At 47.0% G+C, this 22,383-nt stretch overlaps 1 protein-coding gene across 1 annotated transcript in view; it reads left to right on the plus strand.

The window, feature by feature from the left end:
• YWHAH (tyrosine 3-monooxygenase/tryptophan 5-monooxygenase activation protein eta) overlaps positions 1-17,072 on the plus strand; it is a 39,890-nt gene extending 22,818 nt beyond the window's left edge. The window contains exon 5 of the mRNA XM_044656584.1: positions 15,532-17,072. Within this exon, the coding sequence (XP_044512519.1) occupies positions 15,532-16,191 (660 nt within the window). The 3' untranslated portion in view covers positions 16,192-17,072. The remainder of the gene's footprint in view (positions 1-15,531) is intronic.
• Positions 17,073-22,383: the final 5,311 nt, after the last annotated feature.

Here is a 22,383-nt window from a genome sequence, read left to right on the forward strand (position 1 = left end):
CAGACCCTCAGCCCCTCCCCCTCCCCCATGCGAGCCATTTCCTGCTCCTCAGCCCCTCCAGATCCCCTTAGAGCCTCCCTTGACTCTCCCTGGTCCCCCCCCCCCAGTCCCCTCCCACCATCCCCTTCCAGCCTCTCCCTAATTCCTCCAGGATCCCCAGATCCTGGGCTCCTCCCTGCCAACTTCAGCCCCCAGCCCCAGCCCTCCTCCACACTCTTGCCTCGTGGAGACTCTGGGATTTCAGTCTGGGCCCTGAACCCCCATGGTTCGTGCCTCCTGGAAGAAACCAGAGCAGACTCGTGCTGCCCTCCCAGGGGCCTTTGGCCACGTTCTCGTGGGTGGTAGGGGCTCCGCAGAATGTTAGCTCCTTGGACCCCACGTCTGAGCTAACTGGCCTGGCCACGCCCTGCAGTGGGAAGGCATCTCCCAGCCCATTTCAGACATCCCTGGGATCGCATCTCCATTTATCAGTGGGCTGCATCACCCTCTGCTCCATGTGACCTTGGGCCTGTCACTTCCCTCCTTGGGCCTCCAAGGTTTCCTTCCCTGGGTGGGTGATCTCTAACACTGACCTTGGGTAATGGACCTAGCCAGAGTAGGTCCCCTTTTAAAGGCGTTGGGACTTACTCAAAGCACACACGTGGCTCCATCCACATGGGACACTTGGCCTTTCTGTCTGGAAAAAGGAAGGTGCAGTGACATCCCCCTCCACCCCCCCCCCCAGAAGATGATTCCCAAACCCCTCTCCTGAGATCCTCAAAGAATCTGAAATCCATTTCAGAAATGCTTTTGAGACTGATAGTGACTTTGCTTATGCTAGGCCTGCTGGGGGGGCCTGTAGCCTGGGGCATGAGACTGAGAAAGGGGGTGTGCGTCCCCCTCTAAAAAGAGACAACCCTACTGTGTGCCAAGCACTACACTAAGTGCCAGGATACCAAAGAGGCAGAAAAGGCAGGCCCTGCCCTTCAGGTACCCCTAATCTAATGGCAGAAATGGGGCTCTTTCTCTGAACACCTCACCTTTGCACAAGCCCTGTCTGCAGGGACCTGTGGGGGCTGCTACCTCGATGTTCCATCAGCCCCCAAGCAGATTAGGACTCCCCATTTTCCCTCCAGGTCTGTTTGTCCAACTTCCCAGGCCCCTAGATTCATGACCTTGGCATCGTCCTTGACTCCCCCCCACCCCCACTTCAGTCAAGTCCATTTTAGCCTAGAAGCCTACTTGACAAGCCCATTTGTGGCCTCCCCATTGACTTGTCTGCTCTTGTGCTCTCCCTTCAGCTCCGGCCTCCCCAGAGCTGCCAGAATGGGCAGCCACAGGGCTCCTTTGCTCAACAGTTTTCCCCTGTCTCATTCCGGTGCCTCTGCGTGCTATTTGGGCTGACCCCAGCTGCCTTTCAGAGTCGTCTTCCCTGCATCCACATGACTAGCTCTTCCCCAAATTCAGCTTTCTATCTTCTTGCCCTGCCCCTCTGCCTTTAGTTTCTTGATCGTTTTTTTCAGACTGGTGCTCTCAAAAAATGAAAAAAGCCCTTGCTGGAATAGTCGGAGGAGAACTGGGCTTTCCTCTTCCTGCCTCCTCTCACTGGGCCAGCTCGAAGACACCCCCCATGCAGGGGCGCCTCACAATCTCCATCTTCTTTCAAGGCTTAGCTCTTCTGAGAAGGCCTCCTTGGTCCTTCTTCCCAAATTATCTCAGATTTTGTCTTCTTAGCTAAGAGGCACTTAGACATACACAGTCTGAATCTGGAATCTGCAAAGAGTGAAGACGGCTCACTCTATTGTTGGACAGCTCTCCTTGTTTGGAACTGTCTTCTATGGAATCTCCCTGGAACTCAGAGCTTCTGGTCACAGCTCTGGGTGGGCAGCCCTTTGGGAATCTGATGATCATTAATTTGATGAAGGGCCATGGTTGTTGGTGGGCTTGGGGATGTTGGATGGATCTAATTTCTTTTCCCGTTAGGCCTTCAGATGATAAATTGTCACCATGCAGAGAGAGGCCTCCTTGCCTCCTTGGGGCCATCTTCTGAGGCCTTCCTTTCCTGGAACCAGATTTAGGGACTCTTCCATTCACAGAATTGAGAAGGAGATGGAGCCCATTGGAAAGATGGGGAGTTCAAGTCTTGCTCTGTCAGGTCCCTGACTTTTCCCCAAGCCCCAGTTTCCTTATCTGTAAAGTAGATTGAGTTGGGTGGAGAGGACAAGGGTAGATGAATTCTAGTCTTTCAGCACTAACATTTTGTGATTCTAAGAGGGTAGGTAAACAAAAGGATCCTAGATTTGGGGCTTGTACCCCTATTTATGGGGGAGGAACCTGAGGCCTCTAGAGGTCAAGCAACTTGTTCAAGGTTACATAAAGGCAGGATTTGAACCCAGGTCTGTTCTGGTTCTCAAGCCACTCTATCACACACTCTTGAGAAATAGACAGTTGAATGGTGGCAGCATATCCCTCCCCTTCCCTCAATGGGCTTCTAGAAAATCTAGTGCCCTCTGATGAGGGCTCTAGAACTGTGTCCTGTCTCTTCACGCCTCCTTAGAGGAAGGTGAAGGACAGCACCAGGCAGTTCTTATTACTCTCAGCAATTTTGTCTTTAATTTAGCTTCTTGCAGACTAATGGGCCTGTCACTGTACTGGGAATATTCTTCCTCCCAAATGATCCATTTTTTTTTCTTTTGGACAAATCATTCCAGTTATTCAGGCTGTTGCTTTCCCCAGGATGGTTCTGTTCTTTCATTGCTTTAATAGGATGCCCTAGTTTTTCATTTAACAAATTCTAAGTTATTTCAGTTTTTTCCTGGTCAGATTATTGGGGTGGAGTACTTATCAGAAAGAGCTTGAGGGGTGGCTGTTTCCTTATCTGAAAAACTCCTTGTAGTGGGGGAAGCAGATCTAACGGTGAGGCCATCCTCAGATCCTTGGTTCCTTGTTTTTCAGTTGGAGTCAAGACCAGCCAGAGTGATCAGCTTGGTCCTGAGGGAAGGTTTAGTTTAATCCAGAAGAACTGTAGGGCGCATTGCAGGCACTGATGTCCAGAGCATTCAGTAAAACAGACTTCTTTCCACCACCAAGAGTTGTGACAAGAAATGTTTCTTTGGGGCTAGGGAAGAGGCCACCTTGAACTTTGTCTCTGACCTTTATTTGGGTCTAAGCTTATTTTCTGTTAACAGGAGTCAGAGTGGTTCAGTTTAGTGGGAAGATGGATCGAGTGATGGTCAGAGGCTCTGGGTTCAAATCCTGTTTGACCTTTGGAAAGTTTACCCTGACAGGCCTTAATTTCTTCATCTGGAAAATGAAGAGGGATGATCAGAAAACCATCAAGGCCCTTCACAGCTTAGTCTGTGATTGTATGTTTTTTCTCTGACCATGGATGGAGGGGTGTGGGTGGGAGCAGGTAGCTGATCCTCTGACTAGGTGTTTGGACTTAGAGACTTGGGTTCAAGTCTCCACTCACCTACACTTAATGTGTGTGCCCTTGTAGAGGGAACTTATCTTCTTTGAACCCCAGTTTTCTCTGGTGGAAAATTCAGATAGCTACTCTTGTCTTCCTTAGCTCTGAAGTTAAAGTAGGGGGATGCACTTTTGAAAAGGGCTCTGGGAAATTGGTGGTGGTTGTAATCTGGTACAACTGAGTAGTTATGGAAGATTCTGAATATTTAAGGAGCAAGTGGGAGCAGGCCTCTAATCAAATCAAAGGTAATTATCCAAGATGGAGAGTATTAATGGAGAGCTAATTTCGTTGTGGGTCCCATTGCCCAAGGTCACTCATTTTAAATTAGAGTGGAGAAATAGTCATCGATTTGTATGAAAGCACAAAATTTGAGTCAGAATTTATTAGAAGCAGAGAACAGGCTAGGTCTCAACATGACACAGGGCATAAGAGTTGAACATGTACTTATGAGGGTGGGAGGAGCTGGAAGCTCTTGAGGTCTTAAGACCAAGAAATGGGAAGCAACTTCAGGAAGGAGCCAGAGAAGAAGAGCCTTGTTGGCTCAGCTGGGACCATGAGGCTCTTGGACACAGCACCGGGGGATGGAGCTTGTGATTGGCAGATGAAGAGCTGGTATATAGAGAGGGGACAGAAGCCCCTTTGGGAAGGGCACTACTGAGGGCTTTTCAAGCCAGCTGAAGCTGAGATCCTTGACTCCTGAAGGTCTGAAGCCAGGCTGCCGCCATGTGCCTGAAACACTATAGATGAAAAGCTACCTGTGAGCCACGTTTCCTACTGGCCAGCACTGACAGAGGGATATAATCATTGCTTTGTTGTGTATCTTAGGAGGAGATCTGAGCTTGTTCTTTTTTCCCTTCTCCCAAACTAGTAACCTCTTATACCCTCACCAGTAAGTGACCTGCCTGGGGGCAGTGATTGAACCCCGGAGCCCTGGTTTTCTTGAGACTTTTTGGGTCTTTTTCTCATTCAGTCAGCTCAATGGCTAGCTTTATCCTTCCTTCCTTCTCTCCCCCCCATTATATGAATTTCTCCCCTTCCCAGGAAACTACTCACACTTAAAAGTAGCCAATATTGACTTTTCTTCCTGTGGTCTGGTAATTTTTTAAACCATCCCCTTCTGTCTTAGACTCCATACTAAGTAGCAGTTCCAAGGCAGAAGAGTGGGATGAGCGAGGCAGTAGGGGTCAGTTGACTGGCCTGCCCAGCTAGGAAGTGTCCAAGGCCATATTTGAAAGCAGAACCTCCCATCTCCAGGCTTGGCTCTATCTAGGTGCCTCTTGTCTAGTAATTTAAAATAATTATGGCTAGCATTTAGGTAGTCCTTTAAGATTTATAAGTATTTTACAAATATTAATCTCCTATATTGATTCTCCTAACAGCTCCAGAGGAAGGAGGTAGGTGCTGTTATTCTATTATCCACAGATGAAGAAACTGAGGTAGAGTTTGAGTAACTTGTTCAGGGTTACATACACGGTGTCTGAAGCAAGATTTGAACCTAAGTCTTCCTACTCCATCCTCAGTGGTAGGCTTCACATTGGGTCTCTTTATAAGAGTCAGGCCTTAGGTGCCTCAATTTCAAGCCCTGCACACAAGATCTGTCAGATTTAGAACTGAAACCTGGAGGTTGAAAAGGGAAGTGCCGTGCTCATGTTACATGGCTGATGCCACGGAGCAGAGATTCGAGCCCAAGTTTCCGAAAACCTGCTCAGGCCAGTCTTGGAAAGCCATATCCCATGCTTGCTGCCTCCCGTGAGTACATTTATGTGATTGTATCCTTGGCAGTAAGTTTGTATATTAAAGTTGAAGCCCCTGCTCCCATCCGCACCGTGGGATGAGTTCAGACTTTGATGGTGGTTACGGCCATCCTGCTTCATGGTTCCTGTTAGGGCTCATATTCTTGGAGGCTTTTGAAATGTTTTCAGGGTCTCAAACACAGGAATGTGCTCTCAGAGCCTTTTGCACTGGCCAGTAGGAACTGCAGAGACTATCTGACTTGACTTCTGCCTGCCTTTGTCTTTTATCTGAGCCGTTACCTCTGACATAGATGTGTAAACGTGGCCTTAATGGAATTTTCTGATTATTCTTCCTGGTTTCCTTTAGCACAACCCAAAGTGACTCTCCACTGCGGGAATCAGAAGCTGGCCTTTTGGATGTTTTTGATCTGACAAGCCTGGAAGGAATTGGAAAGGTCATTGGCCCCCTCTGCCTCGTTGGTCTTTTACTTTTTAAAACTAGCCATTGTTTTTGCCCCCCACCCCCACCCCCGACCCTTTTTCTAGGCCTTCTCAGGCCACACCAGCTCACAAAAGATCTGCTCCATTAGCTGGTTTTGAGAGAATCTGGAGTGACACCCCCCACCCTCTGCATCTTTATGGGGGTGGGGTGGGAAGGGCCATTTCCTTGTTCCTCTTTGGAGCCATTAGAGTTTTGGGCCAGGGGTGTCATTCTTTCCACTTTCATTGTTGGGGCTGTGGGTTTCCTGGTTCTGCTGTTTCCTGTTGCATCTTCCCAGGCTTTCTCTCTTCGTCAGATTCCTCCTTTCTTGCACCATGGCCATGTTTCGTTGCATTTGGATACACACCTTGCATAACCCATTGGGGCTTTGCTTGCTCTCACCCCCCTGCTGCAGGATGGGCCCCTTTCTTTCTTTGGTGGGTGCTGGCACTCAGCTGTGCCCAGAACCCAGCATTGCTTCTGAGGCTACCAGGGAAAGTAGTATAAAGTGATGAGTCTTAGCCCAAGGAAAGCTATGGGGAAAGGTTGGGTAGAGGGCAGGCAGAAGGCTTGATTGGCTGGGCACACTTTCAGGGGACACCCCCCACCCCCCTGCCTCTGTGGGAGGGGGAAGAGTTAGGCCTGAGGCAGGGGCCAAACCTAACCTTGAGGAACTCCTGGTCCTCATGGCCACACATCGGGATGTCTTGAGTAAGTGCCACTGGTGTAAGGAAAACTGGCTTAGTTGAAGTGCCAGGCTGTGATCTAGGCCCTGGGGATGCAGAGGCAAAAGACGAACATTTCTGGCCCGAAGGGAGCTTTCATTCTATGGGATGGAAGGAGGAATACCCATAAGACACTAAAAGTAGTGAGTCCTGAGCCATTTTGTGGGGTAGGTGGGAGGGCCAACCAGAAGGGAGTCAGGAAAGGCCAAGTCCACTGGAGCAGAGCCTTGAAGAGGAGCTGGGGGAAAGGAGGGCATTCCAGGCATGGGGCCTAGCCTGGATCAAGGCACGGAGGCAGGAGATAAGGCTGCTTTTGGGGAACTGGAGAGAGGCCTCTTGGGCTGAATGTAGAATGTGGCAGTGGGAATAATGTAAAATCAGGCTGGAGGCAAGTTGTGAAGGCCTTTAAAGGCTGTATTACAAGAGCAGTTGGGGGGTGGGGTGGGGCAGCTCAGTAGCTCAGTGGATGGAGAGCTAGGCCTAGAGATGGAAGGTCGTGGGTTCAAATCTGACCTCAGACACTTATTAGCTGTATGACCCTGGGCAAGTCACTTAACCCCCATTGCCTAACCCTTAACACTCTTCTGCTTTGGAACCAATACACAATATTAGTTCCAAGATGGAAGGTGAGGGTTTAAAAAAAAAAAAAAAAGCAATAGGGAGCCCAATGAGCTTCTCAAGGAGGGGAAGTGTTAGCTATAGGGAGATTGGATTGGGTTGGGAGCCAGTGGAGGCCATTATTACAGTAGTCTAGGCAAGATGGGGTAAAGGTCTGTGGTGACCTTTGCTGAGTCTTTTCTAGTCTGTAAGGTCTGTTAAAGCACTAAAGCTTCCCCTGTTAGAGGTGCTCTGGGTTCAGACTAGTGTATACAGGACACATGTAAGTTAGTCAGTCAATGAACATCCCTTACCTGCAGTGGCCTGGGGTCAGCGGATACAGATACAAAGAAAGAAACAATTCTTACTCTAAAGGAGCTTATTGTCTAGAGGGAGAGACTACAAGGAAACTGTAGTTATACACAGAATAAATACAGATACATACTGACTCTTTAAAACAGCAGTAGGGGTGGGGGGGAAGACCCTAGCAGATACAGGGAATCAGGGAAAGCTTCTTGTAGAAGGGAGGATGTGCTTGGGCCGAGGCCTGAGAGAAGAGGTTCTGTTCGGCTGCGTGCCCTTCCGGCGGTAGGAGATCCCCCATCTCCAGGAGATGGATGCCAGTCCGCTGAGATCTGAGTGCCCAGATGTCTTCCTTTCTTTCTGCTTGTACGAGTTGCTCACGAACCCTCGTATCCCCTCATCAGGACCCACGCTCCGTCACAGGCTAGAACGAACTTCCTTCATCCATCCATTTGCCAGCCAGATTGGATGGCCTTTGGGTCTCGCTGCCTTCATTAGGGTCCTGCATCTTCCCAAACCTAAGGGCTGTGCTGGGCAGGCGAGCCAGCCTGTAGAGGGCTTGTGTAAGACTCTTTAACACTTTGTTGGAGAGGAAGGTTTTCTCCTCTTAAAAAACAGCTCGAGAGCGCAGTTAGTTCCCTGGATCCTTCCCTTCAGTGTCCAGGGTCATCAGTGAAGAGACCATCTATTCCAACCTCTGGAGATTTCAGAGAGGGGACGAGATGGGATTTCAAGCCAAGTCCACTGACCCCAGGTTCCCTCCCCCTCTTTCTGTTCTAGCAGTTCTCAAAGTGTGGTCTGAGGGTCCCTGAGACTCTTTCAGTGAGTTCATGAGGTCAGAAGTATTCCATAATACTAAGACGTTTTAATTTCCAAGACATTAACGGTCGACATAGAACCCGCTAAAAAGCTCTTTGTGGGGTCGTCCTCAATCATTTTTAAGGGCGGACAGTGTTATTCCTGAGACCAGAAAGTTTGAAGACTGTTGCTTCCTATCATGCTGATTATCCATAGGGAGGCCCTCGCTTCTTGAATTTCATTTGATTCTACAACACAGTTCAGTTGGGGGTGGGGTGGGGCGGGGTGGGGGTGGCCCTGAGTACTTATGAGGAAAATGTCCCCAGCTCTCCAAGTGGCTCTGATGGCCAAGAAGCCCACTTGTCTAAACAGAGGCAGGAGGACGTGGTCCCCCTTTCCTATGTTGATAGGAGGTGGTCCAGCCACTCTGGAGCAGGATGCCAGCCTCTGAGAACGGTTTTCCTAGGACCCCAGGTGGGTTTCTGTGGTGCGTCCAGTTCTTCAGAGCTTCCCTTAGAACCAACCTCTGACCTTGGAATAAAAGGATTAGCATTCCTGTTGTACATACAGACCAGGAGATGGAACTGGCTCAGGCTCACCTAGCTAGCAAATTGTGGTGTCCCTACCAAAGTCCTGCTCTTCTAGCACATAGCACAGTGCCTGGCACATAGTAGGTGCCAAAGAAATCCAACTGACTGACCAGGGCCTGTACTCTCCCCTGTGCCTCATCTAGAATAGTAGCACTAAAAGGGTGCTTGGGGACCCTCTGGGCCAGCCATCTCCTTCTGAAGGAGGGACACTTGGGTGCAGAGAAAGCTTTGAAATGGCTCCAGATGACCCAGTTCTTTGGGCACTGTTGGGGAGGGGGGGCCCACAATACACTTTTCCTGATTCCTGGCCTACTTTGATTCTCCCAGACTACGCTAGCCTTTTCATGACTGTCTGGTGCTGTCATTTAGGCAGAGCCCTAAATTCCGGAGAGGCTGCTGCTTGGGGTACAGAGGATTCAGCCCAGAACTGTGCAGATCCTTAAATGTTAGAAATTATAGTTCTTGCCTCATGAAGTCCAAACCAGGGTGTCTCAAGGACAGTGAGGCCATTCTTGTAATGGTCATAAGGCTGGGTCCATGTCTCATCATTCTTTAATTTCTCAGTTTAGAAAGAGTAACAAAACATTTGAATAGTTAAGCCTTAGGCCAGGGGCCACGTCGCCCCAGGGTGGGTGTCTGAGAGGAACCAGTTGGCTACTTCCTGGTCCAACTTGTAACTTTGTTAGCTGATTTGGCCAAGATTCTGTCTGACTGGCAAACCACAAGCTGGTTGTTCTGTAAATAGGAGAACTCTAAGTAACTTGGCTTCTCTTTGAAGAGGTCACCATTGTACACATTGTCCAGCTGGCCCTTGACTAAGCATATGGGAGTAGGAATGGGCAGCGTCAGGGACGTGCCATATCTCCCTCCTGGACTGAGCTCAGTGGGGACCAGGGGATGGGCCTGTGGTGACTGTATCTACCCCAGGTCTCCCCAGCACAGGGCACTCCCTGCACACAGTAGGTGATGAATCAATGTTTGTGGAATCGATTGGAGATAAAGCCCACACCTCTTATTAGCCAGTAGCACCTGCCTCCTCCCTTAACAAATCTTGTATTAGAAGTCAAAACAAATAGTAACTAGGCAAGTGAGCGGTTAGACTGGATGCTGGGTCAGAAAAGATCTGTTGAAGGGAATTTGGAACATAAAATGTTAGGCCTAGGATGGAGTGGAAGGAATCTTCCCTCCCACTTAATTCATGAATGAAGAAACTGAGGCCCGTTGCAGAGAGATGAAGCCCTAATCTATTTACTTGGAAGCACAGCAGGGGACCGTGATGGGCTCTCTTTCTGGTTCTTCCACTAAATTGTGCTGCCTTTTGAATTTCAAATGTAATAATTTATGTCCACTTTTATTATTGGAGATGTTTGAAGGATCTGGAGAAGAGAAGCCTCGGGGAGCGGGACAGGACATGACCTTTGTCTTCAAGTACTCTGAGAGCCGTATGTGGCAGAGAGATTGGGCTCCTTCCATTTGGTCTAGGAGGTGACCCGAGCAGAGAAGCCAGTCCAGTGTGAGACATTTCCTAACTGATAGAGCTGCCCATCAGTGGGATGATGAAATTAGAAGCCAGATTGTAGAGAATTAAAAAGCCTGTGGATGCTGCTGTAGAGAACCTTGATGTCTGCAAGATATCTAGACTGAGATGGCCAGTCTAGGCAGTTGGAAATTCAGGCCTGGAGGTCAGAAGAGAGGTTAGGGCTGGACAAACACATCTGTGACTCAGCATGGAGATGGTAGCTGAGTAGAGAGGGAGCAGAGAAGAGGGAGGGACACCTGTGGTAATCGGGTGTGACCTGGATGAAGAGCCAGCAGAGGAAACTGGGCAAAGGAGGTCATCTAGGAAGGAGGATGATGAAGAGCGCTGTCAGGAAAACTTAGAGAAAGTACCCAAGAGAAGAGGATGATTGGTGAAGGACATGACTTGCTCGGGGCTGTTTAGTCAGTTAGTAGCCAGTGTTTGGATCCAGAATCTAGGGTGCCATCCTTCAGGGATTTGGCAGAAGGAATTCATGGGTCAGGCAAAAATCAAAGGTTGGTGTACAGCATCTCAGGTTCCCTTGGGCTGAGGTAGGGGCAGGGAATGAACAGAGACCTCAGAAAGAAAGCAGTGAGTGGTGGTTTCTCGTAATGGTCATTAACATTGTCCTTCTGTCTTTGCTAATAGGTTATCTTAGTAGAGATTCTTGAATTCCTGACTTTTTTAAAAAGTGGATTTGTAGTAGGAAACTGAACAGAGCAGACACCAAACGATCCAGGAGGACTGAAGGTTCATTCTTTACCGAGGACATTTGACTCCTGGCACATCAGATAGTCCTGTAGAATGCAGCTCCACATACCCAGTCAGAGCACGCCCAGATGGCCGGGATGAGTTCTAGGTGCCACATTTTGGAAGGATCTTGACAGACTGAAAGGCAATCGGGAGAATTGAGACTTGTGGCTGTTAGGTGAGGTCCAGTTGAAAGAGATGACTCTAACCCAGGGGAGAGAATGCAGTTAGGAAACGGGGATGGGCCAGGATCAGAATCCGAAATATCCCTCCCACTCTACTAATAATAAGAGAAATAAAAATAAAAAATCAAAAGAACTCTGGGGTTCTGCCTTGCATCTAAAGAGCCCACAAAGATGATACATGTTGGAGGGATTGGAAGAGAGTTCACACTCTTGTCTGGGGAGCTGTGAATTACTCCAGGCTGTCTGGAAAGCAGGAATTGTTCTAAGAAAGTGACTAAGATGGCCTTTCCCTTTGGCACAGAGATTCCACGGCGGGACTCCAGGGAGGCCAGACGCAGAAAGGTGCCATAGTTCACCCAAGAGAATGGGGAGCATAGGAGCTGTCCACCAACTGGAGGAATGACCTAACGGGTTCCACGTGATTGTAATGGAATGTTACTGTCCCATGAGGAATATTGAATTTAGAGAATTAAGAGCTCGGCAAGGCAGATATTAGTGATGTAGTGTGGACTCAGAGTGAGCAGAAACTGGAAAACCCAGACACAGTGACAGCATCAGCTTAGCGATGCAGGTGACTGAACTTGGATGGGAAGAAGAAATGAGAAAAATCACTTCTGACCCCTTACACTCTGATGTGTTGGTGATCTTGCTGAATTTCTTTATTTTCTGTCAAAGGGAGTGATGGAGATATGTTTGGAAATGAAGGTGATGGAAAAATCGAGTTGTCAATGAAAGTGTTTTAAATTCCTAGGCACTAGCTTTATCCTTCATGTCTCCAGAGGGCAGAGATAGGCCTTGGCTGAAAGAAGGTTGGATGTATTTAACCAGCAGGCTCCTGCCTCTGATTTAGAGGTTTTATGGGTTACAGGGAGGCATGTTTGGTCTCAAAATAAGGAAAGACTTCCTGAATGATTTCTGTAGCCTCCCAGTTGGTCTTCCTGCCCTCAGATCTCTCCCCTCTCCTGCTTGTTATCCACACAGTGGCCAGATTGCTATTCTTAAAGCACAAATGGTATTCCATTGCCTAAGAAACTGCTGGGGCTTCCTGGTGCCTCTAGGTTCAAAAGACAGTTGGGTCTTTTAAAGCCTTTCTCTTTCCAGTCTGTCTCCAGCCCATTTCTCCAGGCTTATTCCTGCCCCTGAATTCTATTCCCTCTTTCAACATTCCAGCCTCCTCATTCCCTTTCATCGCTGTTTGCACAGGTCTAGCATGCCTTCCCTACTCATCCTTGCCTCTCAGCACCCCCAGCTTCCTTTAAGGCTCAGCTTGGGTGCTACCTCTTACCCAATGAGGCCTTGAAGAAAACAAGTGAAGGGAAGGTGATCATCATAAGGCAGACCTGGGAGAGATCGAGGGACCTTGCATTTTACAGATGGGGAGACTGAGGCACAGGCCGGGGAAGTGATTTGTGCAAGGTCACAGGGTGGCAAGTGGCAGAGTCAGGATTTGAACCTGATCCTTGGACTCTACCAGGCAAGAAGCATGATAAAAAGGTAATAAAGGAGGTTGAGTTGTCCATGGATCTAGAGTGAGGAACTACAGGTGGATGGCCTGAAGTGGTGAATGGCCTTGATTTCAAATCTTTATGTTGCTGGTGATCTGGTGGGTAACAGGGAACCAGTGTCTATCTTGAAGCAGGTGAATGGCATGATAAAAATAGTGTATTGAAGACAGCTATAGAAAAGGGGTTTGGGCAGAACATTTGGAGTAACCCTATTATATAATGAATTCTAATGAAAAAGTCCTCTTGAGTAATGATTAGAGCTGTCCAAAAGTAGAGTAGTCTTCTCTTGAGAAGACATGACTTCCTTATGGGTGGCAGGTCTTCAGATGGAGAGCTTGGTGACCAAAATGGAGGTCAGAGTTCTCGTAGAAGAACCCTTTATTATATCTACAGAGAGTGTTGGGGGAACTCATGTAGGTAGGTTGGAGGCTGGACTCCTTGCAGGGAAGGGTCGTGGCTGAGCAGGGGAGAAATCTTCAGCTTCAAATGAAGCAGATGTCAAGGGCAGTCATGGAAGGTTGGGATCAATGATGGTTTTGGAGGAAGCCCCAAGATCCATCGTTGACATGCTGGGCCTTAGGCAGTAGAGTCTTTGTAGATGAGCCAGGGGGAGATAAATTAGTGGGGATCTTCCAATTTTAACTTGTACTAGTGTGATTCTTTAGCAATATAAATACATACACATTTTTATAAAAGAAGAAATATTTAGGGGAAGTTGGAGGAGGAGGCAAGAGATCTTTTCTCCCTTGGAATTTTGGGTCCTTATCCTACTTTGGGGAAGGATTTATTTCAGATTGTTACCCTCTGCCACCCCCTCACTGCACACATTGTGAGTTCCAGCAGAAATCTGGGTGACCTACAAGTCAGAACTCTTGGGTTTTTGTCCTGGTTGAAGTTTTTGGCCTGATCTTAACATGAAAATGTTTTGAAAATCTTAAAAAGTAACTTTAAATACTTTTAAAAAAACCTTAAAAATAACAAAGTTAACAATAAACAAATCAAATCCTGATCCTTTAACAAAGTTTAAGAAACAACAGAAGTGACAAGCAAAAAGGTACAAATTGGAAGATGGTTTTTGTTCCATGTCCCCATTCAGGCTTGTCTGAAATTCCACCTGGAGCCCTGCTTTCTTTCCTTTTCTTTCTTTCTCAGTCAGTGTGTATAAAGTTCAGTCTCGGCTGATTTCCTCTTCACCTCATGCTGGCCTTTCCACGTTTCTTTGTGTGCTTCCTTGCTGTCACTTTGCAGCTCCAACAACTCAAAAGTCATTCCATTATATTGTAGGCCGTGATTTGTTCAGATGTTCTCAAATAGTTGGATGTGCTGATTGTTGAAGGATTTTTGGACTACTAAAAGCGATGCAGTCGTGGACATTTTTATCCAGATGGGGAGTCCTTTTACCCTTTTTTAAAAATATTTTTGTGATTGACCCAGGCTGTGGAATTAGTGGGATTTGTGACTGATCACATCCCACCCACCCAATACCCACTAGTTTTCTGAGGTGTCTGCCTCATTTTGCAGTCCCATCCCCTGTGTTTGCACCAGTGGCCCCCCCCCCCCAAATTTAATCTGATTGCTATGGGGCAGGATTTCCTTCTGATTATTAAGCCCATTGCAGAATGTCATGAGGTCTGCTGTAAGGTGGTGTCTCAAGGTTGTCATTTAACTCACTCCAGCCAGCTAGCAAAATGGTGTGGAGTTGAATTAAATTGCTTTTTAGTTTTCTGATTTGTGAGTTATAAAAACATTCTGTGGTCACTAATGGTTTGTTATTTATTTCTTCTCTTGTAAGTTGCCTGTCCATTTCTTTGGGTTCTTGTTCCATCATCATCAGTACTTTGTACCAGGCCTTCTAGAACCAAGGTTCCCAGAACCAAACACGATCCTTGAGGCCATGGATCTGACCAGGATGGAGACATCATCTTCCAGGCTTTGGGACCCTTTCCCCCTTGACTGCAGCCCAAAGTTTCATCAGCCTCTTGGGGTCCAAGTCACCCTGTTGACTCATCAAGCTTATAGCCTTCAGATCTTTTTCTGGGAATTGTCTTCATCCTGCAGAATTTCCTGTTCTTAAAACTAGAAAAGGGGCTTCAGATCTAGTCAGAGCATTTAGAGATTGAATTATAGCATACATCATTTGTTTTGCATTGTTCTGACTTGTTTCTACCCAGCCTGGCTCAGCCTCAATTGAACCAACCATGCTTTCTCTCCACTCAGGCCTCACTGGAGGGACTGCTGCTGGTTTGGGGTTGACAGCAGATCAAATAAAGGGTACACGTAAGATTGTTCTCTTGCTCCACTGGGAGAGGTTATGGAGCTGTCATCCTTCTGAGAACATGTCCAGAGGAAGGATGGACTCTGTATTTGGGCCACACAGGCTTGTCTGCCAAGAATGAAGGTATTCCCTGGACCTGACCTCATTGGCCTTGGCCGGCTCAGAGGCAGCTTGGCATTCCGTCACACTTAATTGAAGCCATAAAGCTCTCTCTTCTTGAAGGGAGAAAAAAGTACTTGTGTTTGATATTTTAAGTTAATTGGTGGTCATTTCATGCCTTTCTTTTAGCTTGATTCTGAGGGAGGGCTCTGGTTTATCCCCAAGCAGCGTATGAGAACAAGGTTCTGGCTGGATTGTCTGAATCCTTCATTTGCTGGCACCAGTGCGGGGGACGACAGGGAGATCTGGCCAAATCGCCTCATCTCCTTAGCCTCCCATTTCTTCTTTTAGAAAATGGAGTTGGATCTGATGGTTCTCTCGTTCTGAGTTTGTGCGTTGGAGCGTTAGCTGACCGTAGTGACCGTGGCCTCGTCTCCCCTTCCAGGCCAGGCCATTCTCTAGACAAGACTCGGCTTTCACACAAATGGAGCTTCACTAATGCGCGTGTCTTGGGTTTTTGCAGGTGACCGAGCTCAACGAGCCGCTCTCCAACGAGGACCGCAATCTCCTGTCCGTCGCCTACAAGAACGTGGTCGGGGCTAGGAGGTCTTCCTGGCGAGTCATCAGCAGCATCGAGCAGAAGACCATGGCGGACGGGAACGAGAAGAAGCTGGAGAAGGTGAAGGCCTACCGGGAGAAAATCGAGAAGGAGCTGGAGACCGTCTGCAATGATGTGCTGGCGCTGCTCGACAAGTTCCTCATTAAGAACTGCAACGACTTCCAGTACGAGAGCAAAGTGTTCTACCTGAAGATGAAGGGCGACTACTACCGCTACCTGGCCGAGGTGGCCGCCGGCGAGAAGAAGAGCAGCGTGGTGGAGTCCTCCGAGGCCGCCTACAAGGAGGCCTTCGAGATCAGCAAGGAGCACATGCAGCCCACCCACCCCATCCGGCTGGGGCTGGCGCTCAACTTCTCCGTCTTCTACTACGAGATCCAGAACGCTCCTGAGCAGGCCTGCCTCCTGGCCAAGCAAGCCTTCGACGACGCCATCGCCGAGCTGGACACGCTGAACGAGGATTCCTATAAAGACTCCACTCTGATCATGCAGCTGCTGCGAGACAACCTCACTCTCTGGACGAGCGACCAACAGGACGAGGAAGCTGGCGGAGAAGGCAACAACTGAGAGAGCAGCCCTCGGAATTCCCCGGCCCGCCGTCCCCCCGCCCCGTCCCCAAACCCGAGCCGTCCCCGTCATCGTCCTCATCGACACGTCCCCCGCCACGGTCCCTCGATATCTAGTGCTAAACATACCTGTATTGTCCGCACAGCGACTCCAAGCTGCCCTCCCACGTGCAGGAAGCGGCCTCAGACACCACGTCTCCATGGGCATTGCTGGATGGATGGATGGATGGATGGATGCTCCCTTCGTGAATTTTGCAGGCAGGAGAGGAGGTGCCTGAAAGGGTGCAGCGAAAGGAAGGAAGGAAGAAGGAAAGAGAAGGGAGGGAGGAAGGGAGGGAGGGAGGAAAGAAAGAGAGATTGGAAGAGAATTAGTCCTCAGTGATCTTTGCAATTTTACCCATTTCCGATGAGCTAATAGTGTTTTGTTGAGCAGTCTGTCATCTGCATGCAGAATACGTTGTTGACCCCTCCCGCCACTGTCTCTCCGCGAACGGGAAACAGGGACAGGAAGCTGAGGCGCCCCGATCCTCGCCATCAGCTTACAGTGAACTGTCTCAAACGTGAGGTTTCAGTAATGCCTTGTTTTTGCCTCTTTAAATTATGTGCACAAACCTTGTTTTCAATGCAATGCCTCTCAAAGTTTGGATACTTGTAACTTTTTGTTTTTGGTTGCGATTGTTCAAGAATCATGGATTTATTATTATTATTATTATATATTTTTTTTGGTAACTCTTTGGCCGTTGTCCTTGTGTATTCTGACAGCGAGTGCCATGTGTCAGCCTATGTCAATCAAAGTGGATGATTGTGAAACACCAGACTTCTAAAATAAGTGTTTTGGAATTCAGTGGATAAATAAATGCTGCTTTGGGGATATTATCGCTAGATGCATGGTCTTGACTCATTCTTTCTTACCCCACCTCCCCCATCCCCAAATCTGCTCCCACCTCAGGCCTCGGGCCTTCCTTGTCTGTTTTCCCCCGTTCTGGCCTCTGCCACCCTGGAGCAACAAGCTTCTGTACTGTCCTTTAGCATCACGAATCACTTCACACATACTATCTTACTTGCTGTTTTCATCATTCCTCCGAGGCCATGAGTGCAAGTCTCAGTTTTTACTGCGGTGGAAAAGGGCAATGATTTGGCTGCAGTTACATAGCTTGGAAGCTCTGGCTTGAACTCAGGGCTTCCTATGAAGTCTGGCCATGTTAGTGAAATAGAGACTGTCAGATCCTATGGGCTAGCGCAGTGGCCAGTGTGGACTACGCGCACGCCCTCTGGGGACTCAATCACTTCTGCCTGGACTGGCTTCAGGGCCCGGAGTCTTTCCCTCTAAACTCTGCCTTGGGTTGGCAAAGGAGGACATAGATTCAATCACAGCCGAACCCAGGTATTCTGGCCACTGATTAGAGTGACTTTGAGGGTCTCTGGGAGGCTAACGGACAAAGCTACCACTGTCCTTTGTAGAAGGCAGAGATTCATGTTTAAATTCTGAAAAGTGAATTTGACTTGTAGTACAGTTCAGACATCTAATCTCAAAGAGTGGCCTGACCTTTCTCTTCCTTAGAGTTAATATTATTCCTTTATTTTGGGGGGGAAGGGAGCTGATACAGGTGTCCCAAAAGTCTTAGTGCAGCTCTAAGCTTTTACAGATTTAGTAAATTATTAAGCTCATTAAATTTTTAGAAAGTTTAAAGCTACATTAAGACTTTTGGAATGCCCTGGGTTTTTTTTTTATATCATCATCTTCTGTCATGTCAATTCTAAGAAGAGCAGTTAAGGTCTAGGCATTTGGAATTAAGTGACTTGCATGAGGTCACACAGCTGGGAAGCCTGGCACTATGTCTGCTATGCTACCTTAGCTTTCCCACGTGCCTTTTATTTATTTCTACATATTCCTGTTTGTGATTTAATCATAGTACCCTGTCATAGAAATAGGTAGGGTGATGAATTCTTTGTCCAAGTACCCCCCAAAGACCCATCTGATCATAATTATAGCAATAGTTCATTAAGGTTTGCAGAATATTTACGTATCTCATTAGAGCATCATAGCAACACTGAGGCTGCTGTCGTTGGTGTGCCCAGAAACAGGCCAAGAAAGGTTAATTGGCCTACTCTGAAGCAAGATTCCAACCCAGATCTTGATGGGTCCCAAGCCCTTCACATGATTCACTCCATTGCACTACCAAGTCAGAAGTCGTAAGCCATGTTGATGGAGAAGATTCCCAAGTGGATGGTTCCTTGAGGGCAAGGGAACGAATGAGCTTCCTCAATGTGGCCCTTACTTAAAAGGACATCTGATCTTGGCACTGCAACCCACTCTCCCTTGCCCATCATCTGCAGTTCTTGTCTGTGTTCTACAAAACCAGGTCTGCTGTATTAGGTTAAGAAAAAAGTCATTGAAAAGTCCGCCTTGCCCTCCATTGAGAAAGAAACAAAACCCCCGTTACAAACACGTAGTCAAGCCACACAAAGTTTTGCCCTGATCATCGCCCACTATCTCTCTTCCTGGGTTCTTAGTCTGCTCTCACTCTGTCCATCGCCTCTCAGGGGGTGGCTGGCATTTCATCATGAGTCTTGGAATTGTGGTCCAGCATCTGCCCCAATTTTCCACTTCTGCCTGTGAAGCATGTGCTTTGTTGATGATCTGCCCTGCCCCCTCATACATTTATTTGGTGACAAATTCTGCTTGGAGGCATTATACTCTGGATTCTCAATGAGCACCTTTGAGAAGAATAGGAAAATTTCACTTGTAATTTGAGTGCAGAGTGGTGCCCATTCCAAAAGAAAAGCCTGGTTAACCAATTATTCATTCTTCCAAATAGTCGAGGCAATGGTCGTGCTCTTTTCAGCCCAGAACTGAATGTGCTTTGGCATAACCACAGTGGGCAATCGAGATTCTTTGACTAGACTGGAAGAGCCTCATGGTTAATGTCACCTTAGACGAAGGTCCCAGGTAGAGTGCCTGAGGGACCCGTCCAGGCTAACCCTTTCCCAGGTCATAGAATTTCAATATCCCAAGCAAGTGGTTATCCCATCCAGTCTTGAGACCTCTAATGATGCCCTTTTGGACAGCTCTATTAGGAAGTTTTCCCAGATGTTGACTGTTTATCTTTGCTATTTCCCCTCATTACTCCTTGGTATTGTCCTGTGGGCCCAAGCAGAACCAGCCTAAAAATTCCTTTCATAAGGTGACATTTCAAATACTTGAAGACATAAATCCTTGCTAAGTCCTCATGTTGGGACCCTTCATCATCCTGATCACCTGTATGTGCTCCTTCATGACCTTCCTAAATGGTGATACCCAAAGATGATTTCAAGTGTTTTCATACTATAGAACCCAACCAATTTCCTTTAGACACTTCAGCGTTTGAATACCCAGCAAAATTACATGGCGCCCAAAATTGAATAAGGTTTGGCATAACCAGAGGGTGCACTTAGATTTTTTGACTAGACTAAGAGAATCTCACAGCCTTAGAGGAAGGCCCAGGTGGAGTGCCCTGGTGATCTCTGGCTTCATGCTTTTTGAATCAGTGACTCGGATAAAGTTGTAGATGGTGTGGTCAACAAATTTGCTGATGGGAAGGACCACTAAACATTGGATAACAGGAGTCAAGGAGGTGGGAAGGACCACTAGATATATTGGATAACAGGAGTCAAGAACATCACGATAGCTGAATTAAGATGGAAATGAATGAGAATAAATGTAAAGCCTTATTCTTGGTATTAAAAAATCAGCTTTACAAGTATCAGATGGGGAGGCATAAGTAGACAATAGTTTGCAAAAGACATTGCGTTTTATCAAACTTTAAGCTCAACATAAGTCAATAATATTACATGGCTGCCAAGAAAACTTAATTCAGCCACATCAAGAGGCCTACTTGTCCAAAACCAAGATAGTGACAGTAGAGATCTGGCTGTCTAGTCCTTACCGCTCTTCTGACTTAGAATTTGATAAGACAGAAGGGAAGGATTTAAGAGGAAAGAAACACAGTGCATTCCAAAAGTCTTAGTGTAGTTTTAAGCTTACTAAAAACCTAATGAATTTGATAAAGATGGAGAGGACCTACAAGAGACCAGTCAGGCATGTGAAGAGGCTTGCCATATGAGGATCAATTGAAAATGGAAATAAGTAGCCTGAAGAAGATGCCAGGAGGAAGAGGAAGTAATAGTTAACATCAAAGTACTGGATGAGTCTTGTTCTGCTTGGCCCCAGGGGATAGGAATCAGGAGCAAAGAGGGATTGGGCTTGGGAAGAATTGCAAAGGAGGCCAATTAAGCCTTGGTAGAGGGTTAACCTTCCCTACAGCTGACTTAAAAGTGTAGTGGGCTGCCTTGAGATGTTCTAGATTCCTCTTTCCTGCGGGGTTTCAAGCAAAGGCTGGGGGACCACTTTTGGGGGATATTGTAAGGAGAATTCTTGACCGGAAATTGATGCCTTTTCAACCCTGAAATTCCAGAAGATATCTTCTCTGAAAACTACTGTCAATACAGACCAAAATTCAGCTTGATTTTGGGATTAGAGATTTAGAGATTTTAGGATTTTTAGAAACCAGCTCCATTTCCATCATTTTGCAGGTGTGGAAACTGAGGCTCACGGTCACATGAAGAGTAAGGGATAGAATCACAATTTGAACCCAGACCCTCTGATTCCCAACCCCTTTTTCCTCCTGCCACTTGATCCCCATTACATTTTTAATATGTTGCAAGTGCAGGTCCATGAAAATTTTCAGGCTTTTTTTTCATGGGAAATTTATGAAAAAATACATTACCTCTGTTGTTCTTTTGTGGGATTGGAGGTTTTTGTTTTTTGCACTTAAGTTCGAGTTTTTACATTTATTTATATGGGAGAAGAAATAGAAAGGGATTAATAGTCAAGTCATGAGATAATGGCTAACAGTCCTTTAAGGCTTGCAAAGCACTTAGTATCTCCTCTCTTTGGATCACAGATTTAGATTTGAAGGGGACCTTAGAGGTCAGCTGTTTGGGACATTTTATAGCTGAGGAAACTGAGGCTGAGTGACTTGCTTAAGGTAGCAGCTAGTAAGTGGCAGAGCCAGAATTTTAACCCAGTTTTAGCATTTTCCATGGCACCATGCTGTCTATTTAAAAACACTCAGAACCCTCCCCCATCCCCACCCCAAATTCAACCAAAGAGGTATGTACGAGTTGGTCTTTTCAAATATAGCTTCCCTTATATAAGCTGGTGTGTATTCAATTCAGCCAGCACTAGTCAAGTGCTTATAAGTGTATTGTCTGAATCATCCCATCTGGAGCACTGTGTCCAGTCCTGGGCACAATTTAGGTTGGAATTTGAGAAGCAAGAGTCTTTTTCAGTCAAAGGGAGTCAGGTAAGTGAGGAAGGTTTAGAAGACATCCGAGGAATGGGTTGAAGGAACTGGGAAAAGTTCAGTCCAAAGAAGAGCAGATTTTTAGAGGTGGGGGAGGGAGGGGAGATGACTTTATAGGTTTTAAATACTGGAAGGGTTTCAAGTGGAAGGAGGAAGTCAGCATGTTCTGTGCAATTCGACAGAGAACCTCAACTGCTGGGTAGAAATTACAGGGGAAGCTTTCAGATATTTAGGAGAGAACTTTCCAGTGATGGGGATCAAGAAAAGAATATGAGAGCTTTTTACCACAGGAGCTGTTTAAATAGAGACTGGGGTTGACACCTGTGTCATTTGTATACCATGGAGAAATTCCATAGTACCATGGACTAGAAGAACCTCATAAGGCTTGGTGGATCTCTCCTGGACTGTGCTAGCCTTTATGGTAATACAGTAGCAAAGACAACTCCTGTCCTCGAGGAGCTTATAATTTAATTGGTTAGAGAAGTGTAGGAAATGATAAGTAAAGGTAATGGAGACACCAGGGATATTATAATAAAATTAAGTGATTTGTGGGTACACACACTGGGGTTTATGAGAGACTAGACCTGGACATGGAGACCAGAACAGCCAAGCTGCTCCTAACTGACAAAGGGACAGTTGATCAACTGTCACCCTGGGCCAGAGGCTTTGAGTCCAACAGGCAAGCTAATAGGTTATAACTGGTTTCAATTATGAACAACTAAAAGGTGGGATAGGGATGTCTACTCTAAACCCTTAAAATCTAATGACAAAACCTACAGGGAAAGGGGAGGACTTATTTCTACACTAACTTAGTGACCTAAACAGACAGGGCCCAAGGAGCTGTAATG

This window comes from Gracilinanus agilis, chromosome 1 (assembly GCF_016433145.1).
Source record: "Gracilinanus agilis isolate LMUSP501 chromosome 1, AgileGrace, whole genome shotgun sequence".
Taxonomy (NCBI): Eukaryota; Metazoa; Chordata; class Mammalia; order Didelphimorphia; family Didelphidae; genus Gracilinanus; species Gracilinanus agilis.